Source organism: Heterodontus francisci, chromosome 42, assembly GCF_036365525.1.
Source record: "Heterodontus francisci isolate sHetFra1 chromosome 42, sHetFra1.hap1, whole genome shotgun sequence".
NCBI lineage: Eukaryota > Metazoa > Chordata > Chondrichthyes > Heterodontiformes > Heterodontidae > Heterodontus > Heterodontus francisci.
In genome coordinates, this window is record NC_090412.1 from 12,252,759 (window position 1) to 12,278,752 (window position 25,994).

General features: G+C 39.8%; 1 protein-coding gene across 13 annotated transcripts in view; it reads left to right on the top strand.

Annotated features, from left to right (window-relative positions):
- The window catches only part of dlg5a (discs, large homolog 5a (Drosophila)), a 199,289-nt gene that overhangs the window by 130,274 nt on the left and 43,021 nt on the right, over nucleotides 1-25,994 (top strand). For 8 of the 13 annotated variants that reach the window (XM_068020571.1, XM_068020579.1, XM_068020575.1 and 5 more), the window contains 8 exons: nucleotides 3,163-3,362; nucleotides 7,496-7,621; nucleotides 14,057-14,189; nucleotides 15,970-16,097; nucleotides 16,239-16,414; nucleotides 18,465-18,568; nucleotides 19,264-19,356; nucleotides 21,994-23,022. In XM_068020571.1, coding sequence (XP_067876672.1) covers nucleotides 3,163-3,362; nucleotides 7,496-7,621; nucleotides 14,057-14,189; nucleotides 15,970-16,097; nucleotides 16,239-16,414; nucleotides 18,465-18,568; nucleotides 19,264-19,356; nucleotides 21,994-23,022 — 1,989 coding nt within the window. The remainder of the gene's footprint in view (nucleotides 1-3,162; nucleotides 3,363-7,495; nucleotides 7,622-14,056; nucleotides 14,190-15,969; nucleotides 16,098-16,238; nucleotides 16,415-18,464; nucleotides 18,569-19,263; nucleotides 19,357-21,993; nucleotides 23,023-25,994) is intronic. The other 5 variants (XM_068020578.1, XM_068020583.1, XM_068020581.1 and 2 more) reach the window with 2 other exon arrangements.

Below are 25,994 nucleotides of genomic sequence, written 5' to 3' on the forward strand. Positions count from 1 at the left end.
CAATCATTATCCACTGGTAAGTACTATTTCAATTTTGGAATTTCTTTTTTCAGCGGTGGGTAGTATCAGCTGTAGCTTATGGTAGCACTGTCACCTTTGAGTCAGAAGGTTGTGGATTCAGATCCCACTGCAGAAAATCTAGATTGATACCCTAATGTTGTACTGTGGGAGTGCTGCTCCCAAAAACGGATTATTTGGTCATTATCACATTGCTGTGTGAAAATTGGCTGCTGTGTTTGCTACATTGCAACAGTAACTATACTTCAAAAATACTTCATTAACTGTGAAGCGCTTTAGGATGTACAGAGGTTGCGAAAGGCGCTATATAAATGTAAGTCTTTCCTTGTGTTCAAGAAGTCAGTTACAGTAGGAACCCATAACAGGCACCTCAGAAACAAAGGGTCTCCAAAACTTTGAAGTAGGCTTAGTTTGGAGGTGTTTGCTTTTGAAATTTTCGTGCAGATGAGAAACTCAGCTAATATTTACAATATTTCACTGTAAAATATACACTACAAGGGGGAAAATTTCAAATCTTCTAATACTTCTGTAACAATTTACAATGGAAACTTGCAGTACTGGAACTTATGCACAGAAGAAAGCTCTCAACTTCAGTACTGGGATGCATTGGCACAGCTTGAGCATGATGTTTGTGGTGTGGGTTCATTTTGCTGTTGCACGTATTGCAATGTAATATTCCTTCACTGTGGAACATCATCTCTTCCTCAGGTCTCCTTCCCTGGGACTTTTGCATCACTGTTAGCTTCATCCTGTATTCCAGCAGCACTATCTTCATTAGCTGGTGTCCCAGGTCATTTCTGGACGGTAGCCACTTGCTGAGGATACCTTCTTCAACCTTGTGGATTTCTTACGATTTTTTCGTTAGGTGGACAATAGCGACTGTGTAGTTTGATACTGTGTTCACTTGTCTGTGCTAGACAAGACCTGAAAGTTTCAAATTCCCTTGTAATGATGCCAGCTTGTATATTGGCCCTTGACTTTTTCCAGGATTTACTCAAACTACAGCAGTTGTGTCCTTCATATGATAACATTGTTTTACCAGAAGATTGGTGTCCTGTGCAACCACTGAAGAATGATGATTGCAGCTGATACTTCTGTCTCCTCTTGACCCTCTCCAGTGCATCCTACAGGAATGATGTTACATTAAGGGAGAAAGGAGATACTTCTGATGTCCCTGGAATTGTCAGCATTGTGTGCTGGAAAAGTACCCAATATGAAAATGGTCTTGGCTGGAACTCACTGCTGCATTAAATAATACCTCATGTGGTAGATGTTCAGGATTCAGCTATTCTGTGAACATCCAGCCATTCATGCAATCATTATACTGGGTTTTGCAAGATGCCTAGAATTCTTTGAAGCCCAGTGCTGAGCAATTCATTAGCATTAGCTTATATAGTAGCTTACATTATCTTCATTAACAGTAGCTTAAATGTCCTGCTTGCCTTGCGACGTGGAAGGATTATAAGATGCCAGTTGTTGTGCTTACATCCAGATGTGACTGATTCTGCACATGCAGCAATTGTTTGGACTTTCTAGAATAAACTCATATCATTGCAGTCAAAGACTCCATTGGTGATGGGCTTTCTTTTTATATACTTCTGTAAAGACATCCTTGATGCCAGTTCTCCTGGAGGACAGGCAACTTGCACCACAGCATTTTTTCCATTTATCCAGAGCTGCTTCCAATGAATGTACCACTTGCATTCAATGCTGTTTTAAGGTTCTGTGTTTTTCTTCTGAAAGATGGGCAACCAAGGAGCCTTTGCTTTCCCTCTGTTGTGTGCACTACGGGAAGGGTGCCATATTTAGCTTTGCCGTTTGAACAATTGTTCTCAACTTTGTCATAAACAATACATCGTTCAAGACAATTTCACTGCCGCATTCCTCTATTTTGCTACCATCCCATTCCTAGCCTGGCATGCTGGTCACTCAAACCAAAATAAGCTCTGCTGCCTTCTGCCATTCGTCATACTTAAGCTTATTAGTCTGTCTAAAAGAGCATTGCTTTTATTTTTCTATTGTTCTTTCCACTTGTGAGAGGAATAGACAAGGACGATGAAGGGGTGGAAACTGAAGATTGTGAGACTGGCAACCCATTGTCCTGGTTTTACAACATCTCTGTTTTTATTCCAGATTTCAGCATTGACAGGCTTTTCCTTTTATTGTACTGCTTGTAGTTTTCCACACTTCAAGTGCTAATAGTATGAAAATTTCCTTTAACTTAAAGATAAAATTAATATCCAACTAAATACTTACAGAATTATATATTGCATTGTTTTAAGTTGCATTGTTCTATTATAAGAAATGAGCAACTTTTATGAGTGTTCAATAAGCAAGTGCTGTTTGCATTCACTGACCGCAATGTTTAATAGTGGTTTCGGTCAATCAGAAATCTCTTCCACTGGTTAAAGAACAATAAACACTTCAAGTGATCACTAGTTATGTGAACTCAATTATAAAATTAGGTACATAAGGTGGCCATCTTGGTGTAAAGGTTGTGGATGTGGTTATTTTGCATGGCCGGTGTTACAGTCCTTCCTAAAATAAACCAAACCCAATTGAGATTTTTCCCTTTTATTTTTATTGCGTTTGGTACTTGTGGGATCTTGCTCTGTACAAATTGGTTACTGTGTTTGTGCATATAACAGTGGTTTCTCACCAAAAATAATTCATTGGGTATAAAGTACTTGGGGAGGTCCTGAAGATATGAAAGGCACTATATAAATGCCAGCCTTTTTTCTGTTTCTTGATTTAATGTCAAATAGGTTTATACAATGCTAACTTTTGGAAAGTTTTTTCATTGTATTTTTGGAAATGATGTAAATTAACAATCACTTTCATAACAGTGGCAGTGGTAGCAGCCATTAAAATTAGCAGTAGTGAGCAAAGAGTGACTTGCGTAAAAATTCTTGTCCTTATCAAAACTGACATTTTTTCACAACAGGTTTCTTTTGAATTTTTAAAAATAAAATGTGAACATCTGACATGTATCCTCTGATTTGGCACCAAATAACTGTTATGTGTTTTTTGACCCATTGTCCTGTACAAATGTGTTCTATTTATAAGTTCTTTTTTCTATATTGGTTCACAGTAATAGAATTTTAAATCACTGTTAAAATTTTCAAAGCAGCACAAATTGTTTAGTGTTTGAATTTACAGAAACAAGATTCGGCCACATTGGACATGGAAAGGGCCAATAAGGAAATCGAGATGCTTCGGAAGCAGTGTGAGGCAATGTCCCAGGAACTGAAGGAAGGCATACAGGAGGCAGAAGTGGCTAAACGTAGGCGAGACTGGGCATTCCAAGAACGAGATAAGATAGTTGCAGAAAGAGAAAGTATAAGGTAAGTGCACCTGTGAGCCATTTGCATCTACAAATCTGCATTTAATTGCCAGTTGAGCCCCACTCCTTACAATTCGCAATTTCTTTTATTCCGCTGAGAAGCAGTAACACATCTTGGATATATGTAGCTCCAGTGGTGGCAGCTAAAAGTCATCATTATAGTTGAGCTTTGGTAATGATTACTGGCAGGCATTTCAGCATTGGGTGGGGACGAGTGAGTCCAGTTCTCACCTAGGGTTGCCCCCAAGCCAGTCTTTTCACCAGCTCAGTTGAGCTGCTGAAACTGTTGGGTGTTTTAGCCATAGAGTGAATTTTTCAAAAAAGAAATTGAAGTTTTCAATATGAAGTCTTCAAAAGAGGCCATTCTTCTGCCAATTGAAACTATCAGTTGCCTGCAATTTCAGAATCCTATCTTTATCTAAAATTCATGCACATGTACTGGGGTAATGCGCTGAAGACTGATGTGATTTTCCTTTCCCTGGCCCTGCACTATTGAGATCATTTGTACGGTCCTGACCCTAGCTGCTACTGGCTATTAGCACAGATTAGGAATTCGTCCTGTAAGGCTAAACTGTTCATGGACTTGACCATTTGAGTCATTGCTGGGCGGGGGTGGGGTGGAGAATGTTCCTTAATTGTATTATTTAAGGAATGCTTCCTAGTTAAGTATATACCTTGAAAGAAATTCATTTGGTGAGATCTGATAGCCATTACAGAGACATGGCTGCAGGATGACGTAGATTGGGACCTGAATATTGAAGGGTATATGACATTTAGGAAGGACTGGAAGCTTGGAAAAGGTGGAGGGATGGCTCTGTTAATTAATGATGGTATTAGCACATTAGAGAGAGATGACCTAAGTTCCGGAAAGCAGGATGTAGAAGCGGTTTGGGGAGAGATGAGAAATAATAAAGGCAAAATGTCACTCGTGGGTGTGGTGTACAGGCCCCCTAACTAACCACACGGTAGGACAGAGTATAAAGGAAGAAATAATGGGAGCTTGTCAGAAAGGTAAGGCGATAATCATGGGGATTTTAATCTACATATAGACTGGAAGAATCAGATGGGCAAAGGTAGCCTAGATGAGGAGTTCATAGAATGTTTTCAGGATAGTTTCTTAGAATGGCACATTGTGGAGCCAGCCAGCGAGCAGGCTGTACTAGACCTGGTATTGTGCAAAGAGATAGGATTAATTGATGATCTCATAGTGAAGGCGCCCCGAGATAACAGCGATCATGATATGATTGAATTTCACATTCAGTTTGAGGGAGAGAAGAATGGGTTCAAGACTAGTATTTTAAACTTAAATAAGGGCAATTATGAGGGCATGAAAGCAGAGTTAGCTAAAGTGAACTGGCAAATTAGGTTAAGGGATAGGTCAGTAGAGATGCAGTGGCAGACATTTAAGGGGATATTTCAGAATGCACAGAATAGGTACATTACGAGAAAGAAAAGTTCCAAGAGGAGGACCCGCTATCTGTGGTTAACTAAAAAAGTTAAAGATAGTATCAAGCTTCAAGAAAAAGCATATAATTACGCAAAGATGGGTAGCAGCTCAGGAGATTGGACAGAATATAAAAAACAGCAAAGAATGACTAAAAGATTGCTAAGGAGGGAAAAAATAGAGTACAAGAGAAAGCTAGTTAAAAATAGAAAAACAGATAGTAAGAGTGTCTATAGATATTTAAAAAAGAAAAGTTAACAAAATAAGCGTTGGTCCTATAGAAAGTGAGTCTGGAGAATTACTAAGAGAAAATGAGATGGCAGATGAATTTAACAGGTATTTTGCATCTGTCTTCACCATAGAGGATACAAGTAACATCGAAGAAATAGCTGTAAATCAGGAAATGGAAGGGAGGGAGGAACGGAAGAAAATGACAATCACCAGGGAAGTGGTACTGAGCAAATTGTTGGAGCTGCAGGCTTCATCCTAGGGACCTAAAAGAAGTGGCTCGTGAGATTGTTGATGCGTTGGTTTTAATTTTCCAAAATTTTCTAGATTCGGGGAAGGTTCCATTAGATTGGAAAATAGCAAATGTAACTCCTTCATTCACAAAGGGAAGGAAACAGAAAACAGTTAGCTTAACACCTGTCATAGGGAAAATGTTAGAAGCTAGTATTAAAGATGTTGTAGCAGGGCAGTTAGAAAAGTTCAAGGTAATCAGGCCGAGTCAACATGGTTTTGTGAAAGGGAAATCATGTTTAACCAATTTATTGGAGTTCTTTGAGGGAGTGACATGTATTGTGGATAAAGGGGAACCGGTGGATGTATTGTACTTAGATTTCCAGAAGGCATTAGATAAGGTGCCATATTCAAAGGTTGTTGTGGAAAATAAAAGCTCATGGTGTAGGGGGTAACATATTGGCATGGATGGAAGATTGGCTAGCTAGCAGGAAACAGAGTAGGCATAAATGGGTCATTTTCTGGTTGGCAAGATATAACGAGTGGTGTGCCGCAGGGATCAGTGCTGGGGCTTCAACTTTTTACAATTTATATAAATGACTTGGATGAAAGGACCGAAGGTATGGTTGCTAAATTTGCTGATGACACAACGATAGGTAGGAGATTAAGTTGTGAAGAGGACATAACGAGGCTCCAAAGGGATATAGGTACGTTAGGTGAGTGGGCAAAGATCTGGCAAATGGAGTATAATGTGGGAAAATGTGAAATTGTCCATTTTGGAAGGATGAATAAAAAAGAAGCATATTATCTAAATGGTGAGCGATTGCAGAGCTCTAAGATTCAGAGGGATCTGGGTGTCCTAGTGCATGAATCGCAAAAGGTTAGTATGCAGATTCAGCAAGTAATTAGGAAAGCTAATAGAATATTATCGTTTATTGCGAGGGGAATTGAATACAAAAGTAGGGAGGTTATGCTTCAGTTATACAGGGCATTGGTGAGATCACATCTGGAATACTGTGTACAGTATTGGTCTCCTTATTTAAGGAAGGATGTAAATGCGTTGGAGGCAGTTCACAGAAGGTTTACTAGACTAATACCTGGAATGGGCGGGTTGTCTTATGAGGAAAGGTTGGACAGACTAGGCTTATATCTGCTGGAGTTTAGAAGAGTAAGAGGCTACTTGATTGAAACATATAAGAGCCTGAGGACTCTTGTCAGGGTGGATGTGGAAAGGATGTTTCCCCTTGTGGGAAAATCTGGAACTAGGGGTCACTATTTAAAAATAAGGAGTTGCCCATTTAAGACAGAGATGAGGAGAAAGTTTTTCTCTCAGAGGGTCGTGAGTCTTTGGAACTCTTGTTCCTCAAAAGGCAATGGAATTAGAGTCTTTAAATATTTTTAAGGCAGAGGTAGATATATTGTTGATAAGCAAGGGGGTGAAAGGTTATCGGGGGTAAGCGGGAATGTGGAGTCGAGGTTGCAATCAGATCAGCCATGTTCTTGAATGGCAGAGCAGGCTCGAGGGGCCAAGTGGCCTACTCCTCTTAATTCGTATATTCATATGTAATCTTGCTGCAGAACATTTTTGTTTAGCCCCTAAAGCACTGACATAATGATATAATGAACTAAATAACTGATTTGTATCTTGCTCTGTACTATGAAAGTATTTTGGCCTTTTGGTCATGATTTCACACTACATTGTAGCCATTACTTTTTAATGTTTCTCTCGCTCTTTCTCTCCTTTCTCACTCTTTTGATACTCTCTTCTCACTCTCCCTCCCTTCCAATGTTCTCCCTCCTCACACTCTGTTTCCTCCCTCTCTTTCCTCTTTCTGCCTACCTCCTTTTTCTTTTTCTGTTATATTGCTGATTGTCATGCACATTCATCCGACCTCTGCCATCTTCAAATGAATTGTCATGGTGAAGGTGCTTTACAACAACGTCCACAGTCCTACTAAACTTGAACTGCATCATTGCCACTTAAAGTGTTAAACTAAAATTTTCCCCGTTATATGAAGGAAGGGTTACATTAATGAGTTACAGGCTGAAACATCGTCTTGGGCTTCAGATTGTTTAAAAAAAGGATATTGTTATGATTTGTCATGTCAGCTAGATCCTAACTTTCAATCCTGCTCTAGCCTAAGTGTTGTCTGTAACCTATGTAATGGAAAAGTTTATATTCTTTAAATTTTTCTTCAGCTCATCCAGAATGTTTAACATTTTTTGTGTAGAACTTTATGTGATAACTTACGGCGGGAAAGGGACAGAGCCGTGAGTGACCTGGCTGAAGCTCTTCGGGATCTAGATGACATGATGAAACAAAAGAATGATGCCATACGTGAACTGAAGGAACTGAAGTAAGTAGTGATGTGTTCAACTTTAAATCTGGTTTGATTGATGCCAATCTATTCTATTGATGCAGAATAGGGGAGCACATTTCCTCAAGTTTCACTTTTTGAATGAAGAGAAAGGAAAAAGGTGGAGGAACCAGTATTCAGAACCTCACCTAATAACGTTATATTCAGTTTTTAAATAACTTTTTTTGTCTAATGCTAGAAAAGAAATCTGCTGAAAAGTGTTCCAATTTTTCAGTTGCTTAAGAAGTCTATAATTGGCACTTAAGACTGGGAAGTATGCAGATCTGTGTTTCTACAATAATAATAAACTTGCTGATGGACCGACTACCTAAGTTAACGTGAGTTCTCTAGCTGTAAGGCTTGACAGGATAGCTCTCTAGCTGGCTGCAAGTGATTGACAGACTGTACCTCTTCTTTTAAGTGTTAACACAAAACAATGCATAGATTTAGCTTAAAATAAATCATGGAACCATGCTATGCACTACAAGTACACAACAGCCCTCAAAAAGGGAAATATTGCCTTTTAAATTATTGATTTAAAGAATAGATGCAGGATATATTCAGGCAAAGGTAACACACTAAAACCTCTGCTGTATTATTATGAAAACATCTATATTCTGCATGCTGTATTTTTGGCAATAGCAACATTTTATATGAACCAATCATTCTGTACCAAAATAAAACACTGTGTGGTAAAGCACAATTCAGGTTTTACTGTTCCATCAGTGTGTAACTATTAGGATTAAGTAGGGATTTATTTGAAATAAAGCTTTTTAACTTGGTAGTCCAAAGCTAAAGTAGCCGCTACATCCTGCTGGATATAAAAGATCAGTATTTTAAGCTTTTACATTGTTTCTCTGTAATTCTGTGTAACCCAAAGGAGGATTAAGACTTCAGTTATGCTCATTGTCATTTACTTGCATGCTTGGTATTTTATAATATTGCTGGTTTAGTGTTCAATATATGTTTCTTGATGGTGACCTTAAAATAAATTGACTTTAAATTAAGAGTGCTGTTGTATTTACAAGCCCGGAAGCATTACTTTCAAATGTACAAGTATAATTTATATCCACAGGCTTTTTGTTTCACGTCCTCCTTGTCTACACACCTTGTAATTTCCTTTTTAAGAGGAGTGCACCTTGAAATGGATTCAGTATCTGCTGTGGTAACCCAGCAGCAGTCGGTGGAGCAGTCAAAAGCCTGTATCAGTCAATTTGCACATCTGTCCCTTTCCAGTTAACTTCCAGGAAGAATATGGTGGATTACAAACAAACAAAAATGTGCAGCTATAGCTTGGTTCCTTAATGCAGTTGCAAGAAGTGGAAGGACTGGCAAAGTAGAAAGTTGCTTTTGAATATAATGGGTTTTAAACAAGCCAATAAAATTGGGAAGCTAATCATAGGTGTTATCCCTTCTGAGTGGAAAAATCCAAATAAGAATTAGGCTCAGGAAATTAAATGACCACTCCAGGCAATATTTAAAATTTAGCAATGGTTCATACAGACCCAGTAAATTCCATTGTTTACCTTGCATGCTAAAAGGTGACACTGCAACTCTATTCTCTATGAGCTTATGAATTTCTTAATTTCAGTACTTCAGCTTATTCATTGTTACATTTGTTACGACTGAGGTGGGAGGAGTGCACTGTCTTTTCTAGTCCCACTTCTCCACAGGTCACAACATACATTTTTAAAATATTTACACAGTGGGTCAATCATATACTGTACTCTTTATCCCAGAATAAAATGCACCAACCAGGTTTCTTTAATAAACAACAGAATTATTAATTTATTATAAAAACAAGACTTATTTATTTTTTAAATTTTATTTAGAGATACAGCACTGAAACGGGCCCTTTGGCCCACCGAGTTTGTGCCAACCAAGAACCACCCATTTCTACTAACCCTACAGTAATCCCATATTCCCTACCGCCTATCTACACTAGGGCAATTTACAATGGCTAATTTACCTATCACCTGCAAGTCTTTGGTGGTGGGAGGAAACCGGAGCACCCGGCAAAAACCCACGCGGTCACAGGGAGAACTTGCAAACTCTGCACAAGCAGTACCCAGAATTGAACCCAGGTCCCTGGAGCTGTGAGGCTGCGATGCTAACCACTGTGGCGCCCAGTTACTTATCCAGTAACGAAGCAAAGCATTAACAGATTGAAATATGAAAGTTCCTCTTTTAAATCCCTCACACACAAGCTCATACACGCACACAAAAGAATAAAGAAATGCTCTCTGCTGAGCTCTGTTACAAAAAAAAGACCAAAAAAAAATACTTTGGCCAAATACTTGCGAATTCTTGAAGAGATAAAAAGAAGACATGGAAAGATGTCAGTTGTCCCTTTTGGCCTGGTGTTCAAGTACACATAGACGGGTCATTGGGATCTTTTCTGGAGCAGTTCTTTTCAGAAGGTGTCGAGAATTAATCTGGCAGACTTTTTCCTGCTTTTCAGGAGCAATGTGGCATCAAGGGTTTTGGTTATCACACTGAATACACAGGGTTTTTTCAGCGACAGGAGGAAAGAGATGAATTGGGTGTTTTGTTCTTGACAGGCTGATCTTCAACTGTCTTCAAAACAGTTCACGCCACAAGTGCACTGAAAACAATATCCAAACCCTAAACAGGAAGTCAACCTCCTGACCTCCATAAACTTTGACATGCGACTTCTCTATAAACATCCCCCCCTTAGTCCAAAGTTCCTGCTTTTAATTTATCTTAAGGCAGGTGATCTCCAGTAAATGTTGTTTTTGCACTCCTTGATTCTTCCAGTAATTGTTTTCACAGTCAAGCGTCCTTTCAGTGACCCCAGTGAAAAAACAAAGTCCAGCATTTCCTCAGACTTCCAAAGGAATTTTCCACAATTTAACTGAGTCCTTAAAAACATAAAAAAAAATAGAAGCACACTCATAACACACCTTGCAAGCTTACATCAAATTTGACACTTTACTTTCTCACTAGGGGCTCAGTCACTTGCATGTGAATTTAGTGTTACTATAATCTGACTATCCTGTTGGATAATTTTCTGCAATTATTCTGCAATATTGGTGGGTTGTTGGATACATTTATAAGAGAAAGGTTACCGGCTGATTTTTTTTTTGTATTCATTCATGGGGTGTGGGCATCACTGGCAAGGCCAGCATTTATTGCTCATCCCTAATTGCATTTGAGAAGGTGATGGTGAATCACCTTCTTAAACTGCTGGAATCTGTGTGCTGAAGGTATTCCCACAGTGCTGTTAGGTAGGGAATTCCAGGATTTTGACCCAGCAACAATGAAGCAATGGTGATGTATTTCCAAGTCAGGATGGTGGGTGACTTAGAGGACAACTTGCAGGTGGTAGTGTTCCCAGGTGCCTGCTGCCCTTGTTTTTCTAGGTGGTAGAGGTTACACGTTTAGAAGGTGCTGTCGAAATTGGCTTTGCGAGTGGCTGCAGTGCATCTAGTAGATGGTACACACTGAAGCCATGGTGTGCTGGTGGTGGAGAGAGTACATGTTTAAGGGGTGATTGGGTTGCCAATCAAGCAGGCTGCTTCATCCTGGATGGTGTTGAGCTTCTTTGGTATTAACATAGAAAAATAGGAGCAGGAGTAGGCCATTCGGCCCTTCGAGCCTGCTCCGCCATTCATTATCATCATGGCTGATCATCCAACTCAGTAACCTGTTCCCGCTTTCGCCCCATACTCTTTGATCCCTTTAGATCCAAGAGCTATATCTAACTCCTTATTGAAAACATACAATGTTTTGGCCTCAACTGCTTTCTGTGGTAACTAATTCCACAGGCTCACCACTCTCTGGGTGAAGAAATTTCTCCTCATCTCAGTCCTGAAAGGTTTACCCCCTATCCTTAAACTATGACCCCTGGTTCTGGACTCCCCCACCATCGGGAACATCCTTCCTGCATCTACCCTGTCAAGTCCTGTTAGAATTTTATAGGTTTCTATGAGATCACCCTCACTCTTCTGAACTCCAGCGAATATAAGCCCAACCCACTCAATCTCTCCTCATACGTCAGCCCTGCCGTCCCAGGAATCAATCTGGTAAACCTTCGCTGCACTCCCTCTATAGCAAGAACATCCTTCCTCAGATTAGGAGACCAGAACTGCACACAATTTTCCAGGTGTGGTCTCACCAAGGCCCTGTATAATTGCAGCAGAATATCCCTGCTCCTGTACTCAAATCCTCTTGCTATGAAGGCCAACATACCATTTGCCTTTTTTACCACCTGTTGCACCTGCATGCTTACCTTCAGAGACTGGTGTACGAGAACACCCAGGTCTTGATGCATATTCCCCTCTCTTAGTTTATAACCATTCAGATAATAGTCTGCCTTCCTGTTTTTGCTACCAAATTGTATAACCTTACATTTATCCACATTATACTGCATCTGCCATGCATTTGCCCACTCATTCAACTTGTCCAAATCACCCTGAAGCCTCTGTGCATCCTCCTCACAACTCACCCTCCCACCCAGTTTTGTGTTATCTGCAAATTTGGAAATATTACATTTGTTTCCCTCATCTAAATCATGAATATATATTGTGAATAGCTGGGGTCCTAGCACCGATCGCTGCCGTACCCCACTAGTCACTGCCTGCCATTCGGAAAAAGACCCATTTATCCCTACCCTTTGTTTCCTGTCTGCCAACCAATTTTCTATCCATTGCAATACACTACCCCCAATCCCATGCGCTTTAATTTTATATGCTAATCTCTTATATGGGACTTTGTCGAAAGCCTTCTGAAAGTCCAAATAAGCCACATCCACTCAATCGCCCTCATCAACTCTGCTAGTTACATCCTCGAAGAATTCTAGTAGATTTGTCAAGCATGATTTCCCTTTCGTAAATCCATGCTGACTCTGCCCGATTCTACCACTGTTCACTAAGTGCTCTGCTATAAAATCTTTGATAATGGACTCTAGAATTTTCCCCACTACCGACGTCAGGCTGACTGGTCTATAATTCCCTGCTTTCTCTCTACCTCCCTTTTTAAATAGTGGGGTTACATTAGCTACCCTCCAATCTGTAGGAACAGTTTCAGAGTCTATAGTATTGTTGGAGCTGTATTTATCCAGAGAAGTGAGGGTATTCCATCACACTCTTGACTTGTGCCTTGTAGATGGTGGAAAGACCTTGGAGTGTCAGGAGGTGAGTACTCTGCAAAATATCCAGCCTCTCACCTTTTCTTGTAGACGCAGTATTTATATGTCTGGTCCAATTACATTTCTAGTTGATTTCTGCTGCTGCCGAGTGGTTCTGAGCACATGTATTCAGATACATGTTTGGAGTTGTGCTGACTGACATCTGATTGGGTGGTGAGATTTTCAGCAATTAAAGCTGGTAAAATTTCAGTAATGATACATGAAAAGGTAATTACCAGAGTTTTTTTGAAAATTTTTAATTTTAAAGTGAATACTGATCACCAGCTGGATTATGCTGCAGGTTTTGTGTTGGTCTGTTATGATCCTTTGCATCAATCCAACCAAAGACCTCACTAGATAAGGGACTCTATTTTAGATTTGGATTCTGATTTGCATGGATAAAAAAGTTCTGAATTCAGTACAGAATTCTTACATCACTGTTTACTCCAGGGTCAGCATGCAGGACTGAGAGAGATACTGACCCATGTTCCTGTGAATCTCATTATCTAACGATGGTCGATGCCGTTAAGTGACTGTTTTCCATCTTAGAAATGTATCAGGTAGTTTTAACCTAACCCACCTGGTGGGTTCAAGTCAGACACCTGTTTTGCACTCCATCTAATGAGTTTAATGGAGAGTGAAATCGAAAGGGGTGTAAAACAGGCGTCAAACCAAATCTACTCCTGTTCCCACCTGGCGAGTTAGGTTAAAGTCATTCCCTTAGTCTTTCGGTTCTTATTTAGGCTACTCAAAGAAGATTCACTGCTTTATGGCTGCAATGTGTACCATCTACTAGATGCACTGCAGCAACTTGCCAAGCCACCTTCGACAGCACCTTCTAAACACGTGACCTCTACCACACAGAAGAACAAGGGCAGCAGGCACATTGGAACACTACCACCTGCAAGTTGTCGCCTAAGTCACACACCATCCTGGAATGTGATAGAAATATATCACCATTGCGTCATTTGAGGGGAGTTCTTGATATTGCAGGACTTGACCCTTCTCCCTCTATAATTTCCACATTTCCAGGTTAATTTTCTGTACTGTTATGGCAAGCTCCAAATGAGGTAAATTTTATTTGACAGCAGAAATTGTAGTTGCTTTATGTACTTTATATATTTCAAATGAAGAAATCTGCAAATCAGGCAGACACACAAACCTGAAACCAGTTAAATATTTTAGACAATTGTGGGAGCCAGGATGACGGGCAGTGAGCTAAGTTGCTGTTTTTAATTCCTGGTTAATATTTTGAATCTGTTATTCTGCATTTTCTAATTTTTAAGGGAGAAGATGGAAAACCAGCTGGAAAAGGAGGCCCGGATTCGGCAGCTTATGGCTCATAATTCCCATGATTCAGCTATTGACACAGACTCCCTTGAATGGGAGACTGAAGTAGTTGAATTTGCAAAGGACAGGGTATGTTTGTAAATTTCGGCAGCCAGTGCTGTGGCGGTTTTGTTTTTTGTTGTGGCCAGCAATGGGAGCAATCAGTGCAAAGAACGGAATAGTAGCGCTATGTACAGAGTGAAACTGGCTCCACACTATTTCAACAACGTACTTGAGAGATGTACCCTTACGGTATTGATGTAATTTATTTTCTAAATCAGCTTTCAATGTAGCCTCTGGTGAGATTATTAATTTGTGCTAAATTGTAATTAATTATGTGCTGTGAATTGGCATGCTTTTTAGGAGCAGAGTTTGAATTTTTCAGTCTCCTTTCAACAAATGTAGGGCATAACTCTCATCCTTTCATTTTGGGCTGGATATAAATGTCGTTCTGAGAAATGAAAGTATAATTTGTCACAACAGTGCTACATGATAAATTAGCAGAATTGATTGTTATTTCTGTATTTTGAATATCTTTACATGTAACTACAGAATTCTTCTTGGGCCTCCTTATCTCGAGAGACAATGGAGGTGGTCAGTGGTGCGTGGAGCAGCGCCTGGAGTGGCTATAAAGGCCAATTCTAGAGTGACAGGCTCTTCCACAGGTGCTGCAGAAAAATTTGTTTGTCGGGGCTGTTACACAGTTGGCTCTCCCCTTGCGCCTCTGTCTTTTTTCCTGCCAACTGCTAAGTCTCTTCGACTTGCCATGCTTTGGCCCCGCCTTTATGGCTGCCCGTCAGCTCTGGCGAACGCTGGCAACTGACTCCCACGACTTGTGATCAATGTCACAGGACTTCATGTCGCGTTTGCAGATGTCTTTAAAGCGGAGACATGGACGGTCGGTGGGTCTGATACCAGTGGCGAGCTCGCTGTACAATGTGTCTTTGGAGATCCTGCCATCTTCCATGCGGCTCACATGGCCAAGCCATCTCAAGCGCCGCTGACTCAGTAGTGTGTATAAGCTGGGGATGTTGACCGCCTCGAGGACTCCTGTGTTGGAGATACGGTCTCCAACAGAATATACAGAGTATATCTGTGTATAAAAGCCTCTCATCACTTCCTCATCTCTGTTGTCATTGATACTTGCCCATATACCTCCTACAAACTAACCTGAATCCCAAGTCTTGTGGGGTAGAACTCTGCATCTCCACAACTATATCAACAATGTTCTAGCTCTCAACACTCTCTGTTCTGGCCCTTCAACTGCCATGGCTCCACTGCCTCTGTTGATGCATCCAACAGCTCCCTTAATTTTGCCTTTGATGCCTTATCCAACTTCCTGCCCCCACCCCCCACCCCCCAAAACACTCACCATCTCCCACCCCTGCTGTTCTTAGCCAACATGCTGTGTAGTGTTATTAAGGTGCAAAGTCACCTAAAACGCACTTAACCAACATGTGCATTTCATTGCAGTACATCAAAGCCACGTCCTCTGAACTGCTTTGGAACTTTAAAAAAAATTCTTTTTAACATCTTACTGTTAGCAGAGCATTACTTCTCCTGTTTGTTCTCTGGTAGCATTTAACTTGTAACCAGCATTTGGACGCCCATGAACAGAGCATCACTGCAAACAAGCATGTGCAGAGCTCCATGGCCCCATGCTATGGGAGCTGGCAGTGTCACTTGGGTTTGCCATCACTTTCATTTGGGTCACTTTCTGTAGACATACACACTATATAATAAATTTCTGGAGGAAATATTCTGTCTGCCTCGATGAATCTTTTTGTATTGAGGAATCTGTTATTGCTTATCTTACAATTATAAACACAAGAACCTGTAGAATAAACTGCAGTTTTTTTTTCTGTTGTAGGATGACATGGATTTGAAGGCATTAGGTTTCGATGTAGCAGGAGGGGCTGATGAACCTTATCTACCTGGAGACTCTGGAATATTTGTTATTAAGGTAGATAAAGGAAGTATTGCAGATGGAAGGTTAAGGTACGACCAGCTGATTTCTCATTTTTTGTGACTAAGATTTCATCTTCAATGATTTTTTTTCCCCCTAAAAGTAAAGTTCTTCCAAATGGTGCAAAAATTGTCTTTCATGGCTTTGTTTGCATATTTTTATTTCTATTTTAGGGTGAATGATTGCTTGCTCAGGATAAATGACGTAGATCTGACCAACAAGGACAGAAAGCATGTAATTAAAGCTGTACTGAATGGCGGAGGGGTCATTAATATGGTAGTTCGAAGGAGAAAATCCCTGGGAGGTAGAGCTATAACTCCAGTTCATATCAACCTTGTGGGTCACAAAGGTAATTTGAATTTTGGTATCTGTGTCCAAAGCAATTTCTATCTCTAAAAAACTCCCATTCACATCAGTTGCTAATTAACTGCTGATCCTGATGACTGAGCATTATGCATCTTTTAAAAATGTATTTGAAATAAATGAAAATGAAATTTATGACCAGTTGCTTTACTTGAAATGAATGTGCTTTGCTTGTCTGCATAATGTAACCCACTGCTGTACAATGCCCAGTGAGTTATACATGTTGTTTACATTGGTAATGTAGCTACACATTTGCATCCTTGACCTTGGGACATGTTGAACAGGCAGGATTTAGTCATGAGGAAGACCGTGAAACGGTATTTTAATTTACAGCTGCAGAGCTGTTGGAAGAGAAATGAGCATAGTTAATCTAAGGAGGATAACTTTTGCATTGAGAATGCATCTTATAAGTTGGGGTCTAAGGTTTTCAATCTACGAGTTAATTGTGCAGGGGCGTATTTAACCTGCATGTATACAGGCGCTGTCCTTTGAAGGAATCAGCTGCACTGAAATTTAATTCTGTTCCCATATAGAAAAGTGAGTCATTTTTAAACATATAGTAAGTTCTTAGTTGTTGCTACGACCAGGTGAGAAAGAGGTCTAGGGTTGCCTTTCAGCCTTCACCTGGTCTTACTATAACGAGATTTAATTTTAAATACACTGTGTTTTTAGCTCCCCCTTGGTGAATCCTTGTTCACTGCTTTCCAATTATAAGGCAAAGGAACCAGTACAAACAGACTTTCTCAGGTTTAAAGAAGAAAAGTTCAAATTTATTAAACTTAAACTCTAATTCGGTTAACACCTACGGATACATGACTAGCCCATGCTAGCATGCATATAAGATACACACAAATAGAGACAGAAAAAAGCAGAAGAAAAATAAAGTGGAAAAGTTTGAGGCAATATCTGAAGAGTTGTTATGGTTCTCCAAGCTCATTGTAGAGTCCTTGATTGTAGGTAGATCTTGCTTTTTGTTGGGGCCCAGTATTCTTCTTAAACCTTATTTGCTGTAGGAGACTTTTCTCTCTTGGGGTTCATGTATCTTCAGTGGATTTAGAGGCATGTGAGAAAGAGATGGGAGCAGGCAGACAGGAGAGGCTGTGGCGAGCCAGCCAGGAGAGACCTCAGTCCAGGAGCATTCTGCTTTTTCCCCTAACTGTTTGTACAAATTCAAAAAACTCAGGTTGCCCAGCAGGTTAGTCACGTGACTAGCTGGTTTGACCATGTCCGTTAGTGTATTCGGCCATCTTAGCAGTCAACCTGGAATGCGAGCTCCCCCACCTTCAATGTCTGGTGATCAAAAGCCCATTGTGGGTTGTATGTATCTGGGAGTGGCTGCTTTATCCTTCCAAACACTGACTGTTAATATGCAAATGTGTTTTCCAGCCACGGCTGATCTGTTTAACAAGTCCTTTCTTCCCTCCAGTAACAGTTTAAAATCAATGTTCATGACAAAATTAATGTGCCTCATTCTTGGCAGACATTCAGGCATTCCTGCCTAGCAGGACATTGGATACTGTTCATGTTCCAAGTACATTGGCAAAACCTTGTAAATGAAACTGCTTTGACATTGATCTGCAACAGAAGTGTCAAAATTATAGACTCTGCACCTTTTCCGCACCATGTGCCCTGACAATCTGATCCTAGAACCTTTGTTAACTGTTCTATTTGCACTTCTATTTCTTAAGTGCAGCTTTGTCCTGTTTGAAGTTTTTGGGCCTGGAAAGTTGGAAAGGCTGTTGTCTCATTGGTGGAGAAGTACAAAATTAATACACCTAGATATTTAGAGCTATAACTTGAGATCTTTGAAAATTAATGGGAACATTGAGTTACATTTTATGAGGCCTGTGAGGCATCATAGTATCTGCCTAATGGCCTATGAAGACAAAGAAAGCTTGGAGATCTCTGGTATATAGGAGAAATTAATTTTCTTGTTAACTGTATTTGGTAGTATTTAAAGCACCAAAGTTTATTTTGATGTTTGAATGTCGGGTGAATAGTTAATACTGTGCTAATTGTGCATTTCTGTTTTGCAGATATTGGAATCAGCTTGGAGACTGGAGTATATGTAGCATCTGTTGCTCCTGGCAGCTCTGCTGCCAGAGAAGGATCCTTAACAGTGGGAGACAGACTCATTACAGTTAGTAATCTGAATTTATGGCTGTGCCTAAAGTATATGCAGTTTTCCCCTCTGGTGAAACAGCTTGTTGGAGTTGCAACATGCTGTGCCATGGGAGCAATAGGACACCGATTCAGTTCCCTCGTGTCACTGAGTTTCTCAGGTATGCTGCTGCGGGAGGTAGCAAATGAAGGTCAGTCATTCCTCTAAATTAGGGTAAAGCATAACATGAAAGGTCTGCATTGGAAGAAGCTGAAAAGGATGAGTGATTATTTCTCATACTCTGAAAGCATTTGGTCACTGTGGGGTACTTATTAATAAGCTGAATGTTATATTGACAAAGTACAGATCAGTGGTAGGGCCACACAGTAGTGAGACCAGTTTTGGAGTACATTGTACAAGGATATAGATGTTTTAGAAAGGGCATTAGCTAAAGGTGGCCAGGATAATTCAGTGCCTTAGAGGATTGAACTATGAAGAAAGGTCAAGCAACCTAAATGAATTTTCACTGGAGAAAAAGATAAGGGGAGACATAATACAGGTATGGATGATGTGGAAGTAAGCAAGTTAATTATAGACCCCATAATGCATATACTTAATTCTCATTATTCATCAGATAGTGTAATCACTAAGATTTTGAAAACTGCAGATGGACTCTTGCAGTAAGTATTTATGTACCCTGTGCTTGATTATTAATTAGTTTTCCTCTTTCATAGATAAATGGTATTGCACTAGAAAACAAGTCGCTGGCAGAATGTGAAGCTTTGTTGCGAAATTGCAGGGATTCTGTCAGTCTTTCACTAATGAAGGTATAGTTCACATGAAATGTTTTTATTAAGTGATGAGTAAGACAAGCTGGTCCAAAATGTACTTTCTGAAGTACCTGCTGTCTTTAAAAGTTACATCTTTAAATTACCTTGCCATGCTCTGCTCATGTATTCTGTTCAGTTATATTTGTATAGCTTGCCTCTGCAGAACAAACATCAAACCAGTTTGGATATAGCTAAAAGAACTATGTATTAGTTCTGTAAATCTCAAATAATGTAAGAATGTCACAGAGATGGCAATTTGTAAAGCATAGGATGATTCACTTAATTTACTTGTTTTATTTTGACAACATAAACATCTATCACTGAATCCAGTTTACATAATCAAAAGTCTTGCAGCTAGCTCACATTTGTGATCCCCTGAAGCGACACTCTTTCCCAATGCATAAGGATGCAGCAGACCTTGGCCTGGCCCTCACGTGGTAGTTACACGTGGACAGTGTACAACCTTTGACAGCCATAAAGGGTATGTCTCTTACAGAACACATCTACAGAGTCAGTTCGAGAAGTGCCCATTCTGTACATCAGTTATTTATAAGTTGGTGCAGAAAGACTAGATGTGGAACACCTAGTTCCATAACACAATACACTGCAGTAGCTTGCTCTACTAACTATTGTGGGGGTGGACACTCATCCCTGCTTCCTTTTTGGGATGAGATCGTAGTATGCTGTTGGCTAGGTCACAAGATTATACTTTTAACTTAACATTTTTCCAGGATAAACAACAGATCAACCAACTCTCTTAGTCAGTTATTAAATCACCTTTGCGACTAGACCATCCACTCAGAGATCGTTTAGTACATTTTCAGTAGTTAGAGACATCCAGAGATAGACTTGTTTGCATTTCTGGACAATCAACGGCTCTTAGATTTCTGCTGAAAATTAGGCACAATTGGACATTTGACTGTCTTGATTATTCATCCACTATACCGTTCTACTAGAGGGAAGATATCCAAGTATAGATTTAGGAGGGGAGGGGCTCCTGTATAGGAGCTATAACACCAATAAAGAACCATGGGTATGTTAAAGGTTATTCCAAACTTACTAGGCATTAGGTTCCAGTTTATAGGACATGCAGGCTGCTACATGGTGCAGTTCTCAAACATTGATTAAACATTACTGCCTTGACTTAACTATAGAACATGACTACACCTTTGACAGATGGATCCTGACAGGTAGTATTACAGATGCTCAACAGGAGTCTCCCCTTCCCAAATCTCATACTTGAAATATGCTCCCATGGTGTATGGAAAATGTAGAGAACTATAAAATATATATTGCCTGCCTTGAAAGGTTGCAGTAGTTCTTTGAATGTGTCCTGCACAAATCATAATCCCACCCTGTAAAGGTATAGCATTAGAGCAGTAGTTTTTTTCAGTTTTGCTTTAGGTCAGAGTAAATAGGTGCAGTAATATTGGTCCTGCTGCTTCATACAATATAAGAGGAGGCAACACCACCTGCTCATTGCATGGTTTCCCCAGAAATTATCAAGCTAAGCTGTACTTTTGTGTTGTGTGGAGAACTTATTTGAAAAATGAGTCAGACCATCCTTGGTAGATAATCCATCTTTTATTGAAAGCACAGTTGCACACCATCGTAATATATTGGATGAGCATACAGACTTTGCACCCATCCACATATACAGACCGATTGCATTAAAATTACGTTAAATTGTCCATAGTAAAGATGAGTTTTTCATCAAAGCCAAATATTTCAAGTAACTAATTGTAATTCTGCTAACTGCCATACTGTAGCTTAGTTGAAATTTGAATTTTGTACTTGAATAGCATTGTTTAAAAGTACCATCTCACCACTTAATCCGCCCACTCTATGGCAGGATACCAGACAATTAACGATAAACATTTTGAATCATCATAGAAATCAATTACAAAGGCTCTGCTTACAATGTATTAAGTACATGCCTATTTTAGGCAGACTTCGCTATTCAATAAACACTTTGCAGCTTGCTAGTGTGTGATTACCTTAATCCTCTGCAATTAAAGTTTTAATACTTTGTTGTTCTGGTTTAGAGTATTTGTATACATGATGTATTTGTATTTAAATATGAGCTTTCAAACTGCTTTGGAGAGGTATTGCAAACCTAAAAATAGATATTTGTTGTCTTAAATGTGGAGCTCTTATAATTTCCTTTAGATGCCGTTTCCTTCAAAGTAAACTTTTTTTGTTGCATTTCACCACTGTTCATAGAAACCTGTTTAAAAAAAATTACTGCTCAGTTATTTTTTCTAGCATATGGATATCCTTTATTTACATTTGGAAATACTAGTGATATTGTCCATCACTTATAATGGGCAAATGGCATTACGACTAACAGCCCCACCTGAAGCAGTGGGAGCTGTACCAAAAATTAAGTAGTAGTAAACATTTCAATCCTGATTAAACTGTATTACCATTTGGTAGATCTTATGTCCATAGCAATGTTTTGTAAGTTTGCTGAAGATAAGAATCTCTTCTGTTTTGAAATTTAAATATTTAATTGCATTTAGATTCCTTAACTGTTGAGGCAATATTTTGGTACATAGCTATTAAAAGCAGGTCCGAGTTGAGTAGCATTGTGGATTACTGAAACTGTGTACTTATTTATTTTCATCTTTGAAGGTGGTTCCTCAGAGTTCCTCTTGGAGTGGACAGAATATACTTGAAACACTAAAAGAGTCTGAGAAATCTGGTAACTGTAGGGTTCAGGAGTCGGAAGTGCAGGTTCCTAATACTCGAAACTTGAAACACAACAGTTCAACACAGACTGACATTTTCAGTACAGACTCAAACATACTTGACAACAAAAATGATAGAGCCGATCACAAAGATGGCACTTATTGTGAACATAAACAATTTTCAAGCTGTTCTTTGCAGCCTAATACACATAGGACAGCTGAACATACTTGCCACAATTATTCAGACCACAAAGCTGGTCCTTTCACCCCAGAGATATTTTCTGATCGAGGTTATGGGATTGCAGAACATGATAAAAGACGCTTCACCTTTGACCCAACAGTTGCGGATTGTTTGGTGGTAGAGACTGATGTTGAAAAAGGGCATAGTTCTAAACACAGTGGTGGCACCTGGCCAAAAATGATGGTGGATGTTTCATCTTCTGAACCTGGGAAACTCTCCATATTCAAACTGCCAAAACAGAGAAAGCCCATCTTTGATCCAGATACCTTTAAAAGGCCACAGACTCCTCCAAAGATGGATTATCTCTCCCCAACACAAAAACAGGCGCATTCTTCACAGTCCTCAAAGGGTGAGTCTGGTTCAACACCTCCCACACCTCCGAAGAGGAGTGATTCATTCAAATTTAAACACAAACAACAAACTAGCTCTGCTTCAGACTCTACGATAACCACTGGTTCACCTCCGACTAGCCCCACCGGGCCTCAATCCCCTGTTACCCTTGGAGTAAAACAGGAAATGACACATGAAGCTCATGATAAAAAGGCTGGCCACTATCAGCCTACTCAGTACTTAGAAGGGAGTGCTTTAATGCCTTCAAGGACTTCCAAGGAGGAGGAAGGTAACCAGAGAGTTGAGGAGATAGAGCCTGTGAACAGACGTCGACCAAAATCTGCTCCTGCTTTAAGACCGAGCAAACTTGCTCCCTTGACCATCTCTGGACTGTCCCCTCAGGTATGTAAAGGCATTCAATCTGTAAGTGACAAATTTCTGTCTTTCTCTAAGACATATGTGAATGATAGTAATTTTGTAGACATGGAGAAGGTTAAAAAGTGATTTCACGATCATCAATTTAAGGTTGCTGCTCAGGTAATTCCTGTGGCAAGATAATTGATATAGATATGTCCTGAGGTCAGTTAGAGACTAATGTCTGTGACTGGGGTAGGGTTGGCAGTGGCATGGAGTGACATTTCTGTAGGTTGGCAGCTGCTTGTAGTACTCAAGCTCCAGCCCTTTGAGGGAAGCCTGTTTATCAAGATCAGAAAAAACAGCAGGAAATGACTGACCGGCAAGATGGATGTGGGTGGGTGCAAAGTCTGTATGTTTATCCAATATATTTTTAGTGGGCATGTGCTGGACACAAGACTTTTTATGTATATTATTGACATTCAACAGGTGAGTTAACGGTGAGACTCCCCTAAATTGTTTACCATCTTCACTATAGTTAAAACAGTGACTCTTCCATGATCAGGTGAAAACATGTCAAGCCTACCACTGAAAGACCATGTTCAATTTCCTTTTTAGTGGTTAGAAGGGTAGAATCTTCATGTGTGTGAAGAACTTACCAATAATGAAAGGTCGTTGCCCTTAATCCTTCAAACTGGGTTCCATACAGTTGATGTACTATATTATTATTAGGGGGAGGAGAATTAACAAGAAGATTGGGTAAGTAATCTTAACCAGTTAATAAATGTGGCAAATAACAGTTTACATGAGAAATTAAAATCTAAAATCAATGGAAAAAGACAAAAGAATAGGGGTCCCGGTCTAGGTCTTTTTGGCCTACTGATTCCAGAATATAGTGTTGGACAAACCTATTAATGGAAGGCCATGTGGCTGTCCTACAGATTCTGTCAGGTGGAAATTTGAGAGCATTTGAAATCTATTGAATGATGGAACAGGTTCAAGGGGCTGAATGGCTTACTTCTGTCCCTATGTTCCTTTTAGGTTAAAGCATTAGTGATGATCAGTGATGAGGGATAATATATTCTATTATTTATTTGGCAACTCTTGAATTGACTTCCCAAAGAGGGCCATTTGCTCTCTTTGGCTTCGTTGGGTCAGTGTCGATGCACAAACATCTGGAGGACATGGAGACAGAAATTTGCATTTCTGTTCAGACTTCTGAAGTCATCAAAAGGACTGTAGAGCATCCCAAACTGATGGTGTGTGACAAACACAAGAAAAGGCCTCAGCAACAATACACTGTTAGGTGGTGTTGGAACTAAGGTCGCCAGTCGGAGTGGAACCATTCAGGGGATAGAACCTTACATCTTTCAAATCACTATAAATACAGTATTACCTAGACAGTTTTGAAGTTTTTAAGCGCTGTTATAAGAGAACATTAGAAGATAGGAACGCATACAAATGTGCCAATCTATTTGACCAGGTTGCAAAATAATTTGTCCTTTTTTGCCAAATTTCTCCTCTACTTCCTTTCCGCAGTTCCGCAGGTACAATTTATCCTTAGTATTTCATCATGTGGCCATTATTTATGTGTGAGTCTGGGTAATGAGTTTCGGCATGTTACTTGATCATGGGAACCATCACAGCAAAACCTCATCCTGAGCAACGTGAAAACTATACACCTGGAACTTCCGTAGCGGTTCTGTGGTGGGAAATCAGCAAACTGAAGAAATGGAGTGAACAATTAAAAATCAATCTCCTGCTGATATTGTGGCAGGAGTTTGGGAGAACCCCACAGGACTTCAGGGCCGTAGACTTTTTTCCAGCTGAACACACAGTTTTTGCTGTCTATGCAGAGTATTAAATGAACCCTCAACATTTCAAGCAATGATGTTTGGGTTGCAGGATTAAATCAGTTGAAGTGAACTTGATCTGTTCACAAAGTTAGTCTCGTGATCTGACATCAGGGATATGAACACCATATGGTGTTATGAAGTATTCAAAGATTTACCATTTGCAATAAAAGAAAATGATGTGCCCAGAATTTAGTAACTATATTTGTGCACAAGTGAGCATCTCGAGCTGAAAATACGCCAAATGCAATCCATTCATGTCCAGTCATCCGTGAAGCAAATTCTGCACTCAGAATTGTGTGCTACAAGCAGGTATTGTGATAAACCAGGCATTGCAGTAAATGCAATGCCCTTCTTTGTAGGAGGTTAACAAATACAATGCCCAACTGGAATAGCAACCCCATGTCGTTGGAAAAAGCAGCTCCAACTCGTGTGTTTGTCTACCTTTTGAGACCATATCTGCTTTAACGTATACAAGCAGTGATTTAAAGCAGATCTTGTTGCTACGTAATTAATTGTTAAAGCATGGTGTTGACTTTTTGAACGCGATCTCAGGAAGGGGTGTCTTTAGTCAGAAGTAGACTTCTGGGAAAATTAAGTACAGCTAGAAGAGCTGAGTTGAGCACATCTTCAGAGTCATCATTACATGCAGCTCAAGTGCTTGAACAAAAGTTAACATCTGCTTTATGTTTGAAGTTCATTCCTGCGCATTGTTGGATTCCGTACATTGGTGCAGCTCGTTTGCCCAATGATATCAGCAGTTTTTGATATAAAGATTGTTCAAAATTGAACAGAAATAGAGAAGCGGTAACCGGTGGATTTTTAAGCTAGTCATTCATTACCCCTTTTTCAACCATTACCAATGAGCAACAGAAAGTACTGCTACAGGTAGGAAGGTTTGTATTAAAATAAAGTTATATTATTGTTGGTCATAGCTGGTTGCATTGACTTGGAAAAGTGCAGCATGGGATGCAGCTAAAGTTGCAGGTGGAAAACGTCTGGAGAAGCAGACAGGCAAGGATTCTCTGAAAAAAGCATTTAAAATCTAAGAGAAGGATGCTTGTAGTAAAGCTGGAATGAAAATGATGATGAGGGAGATGGAGGGTTGTTTTAAATTTCCAGTAAACTAAGCTCTAGATTGGCAGGATGCCTAGGAAGGTTTCAGAG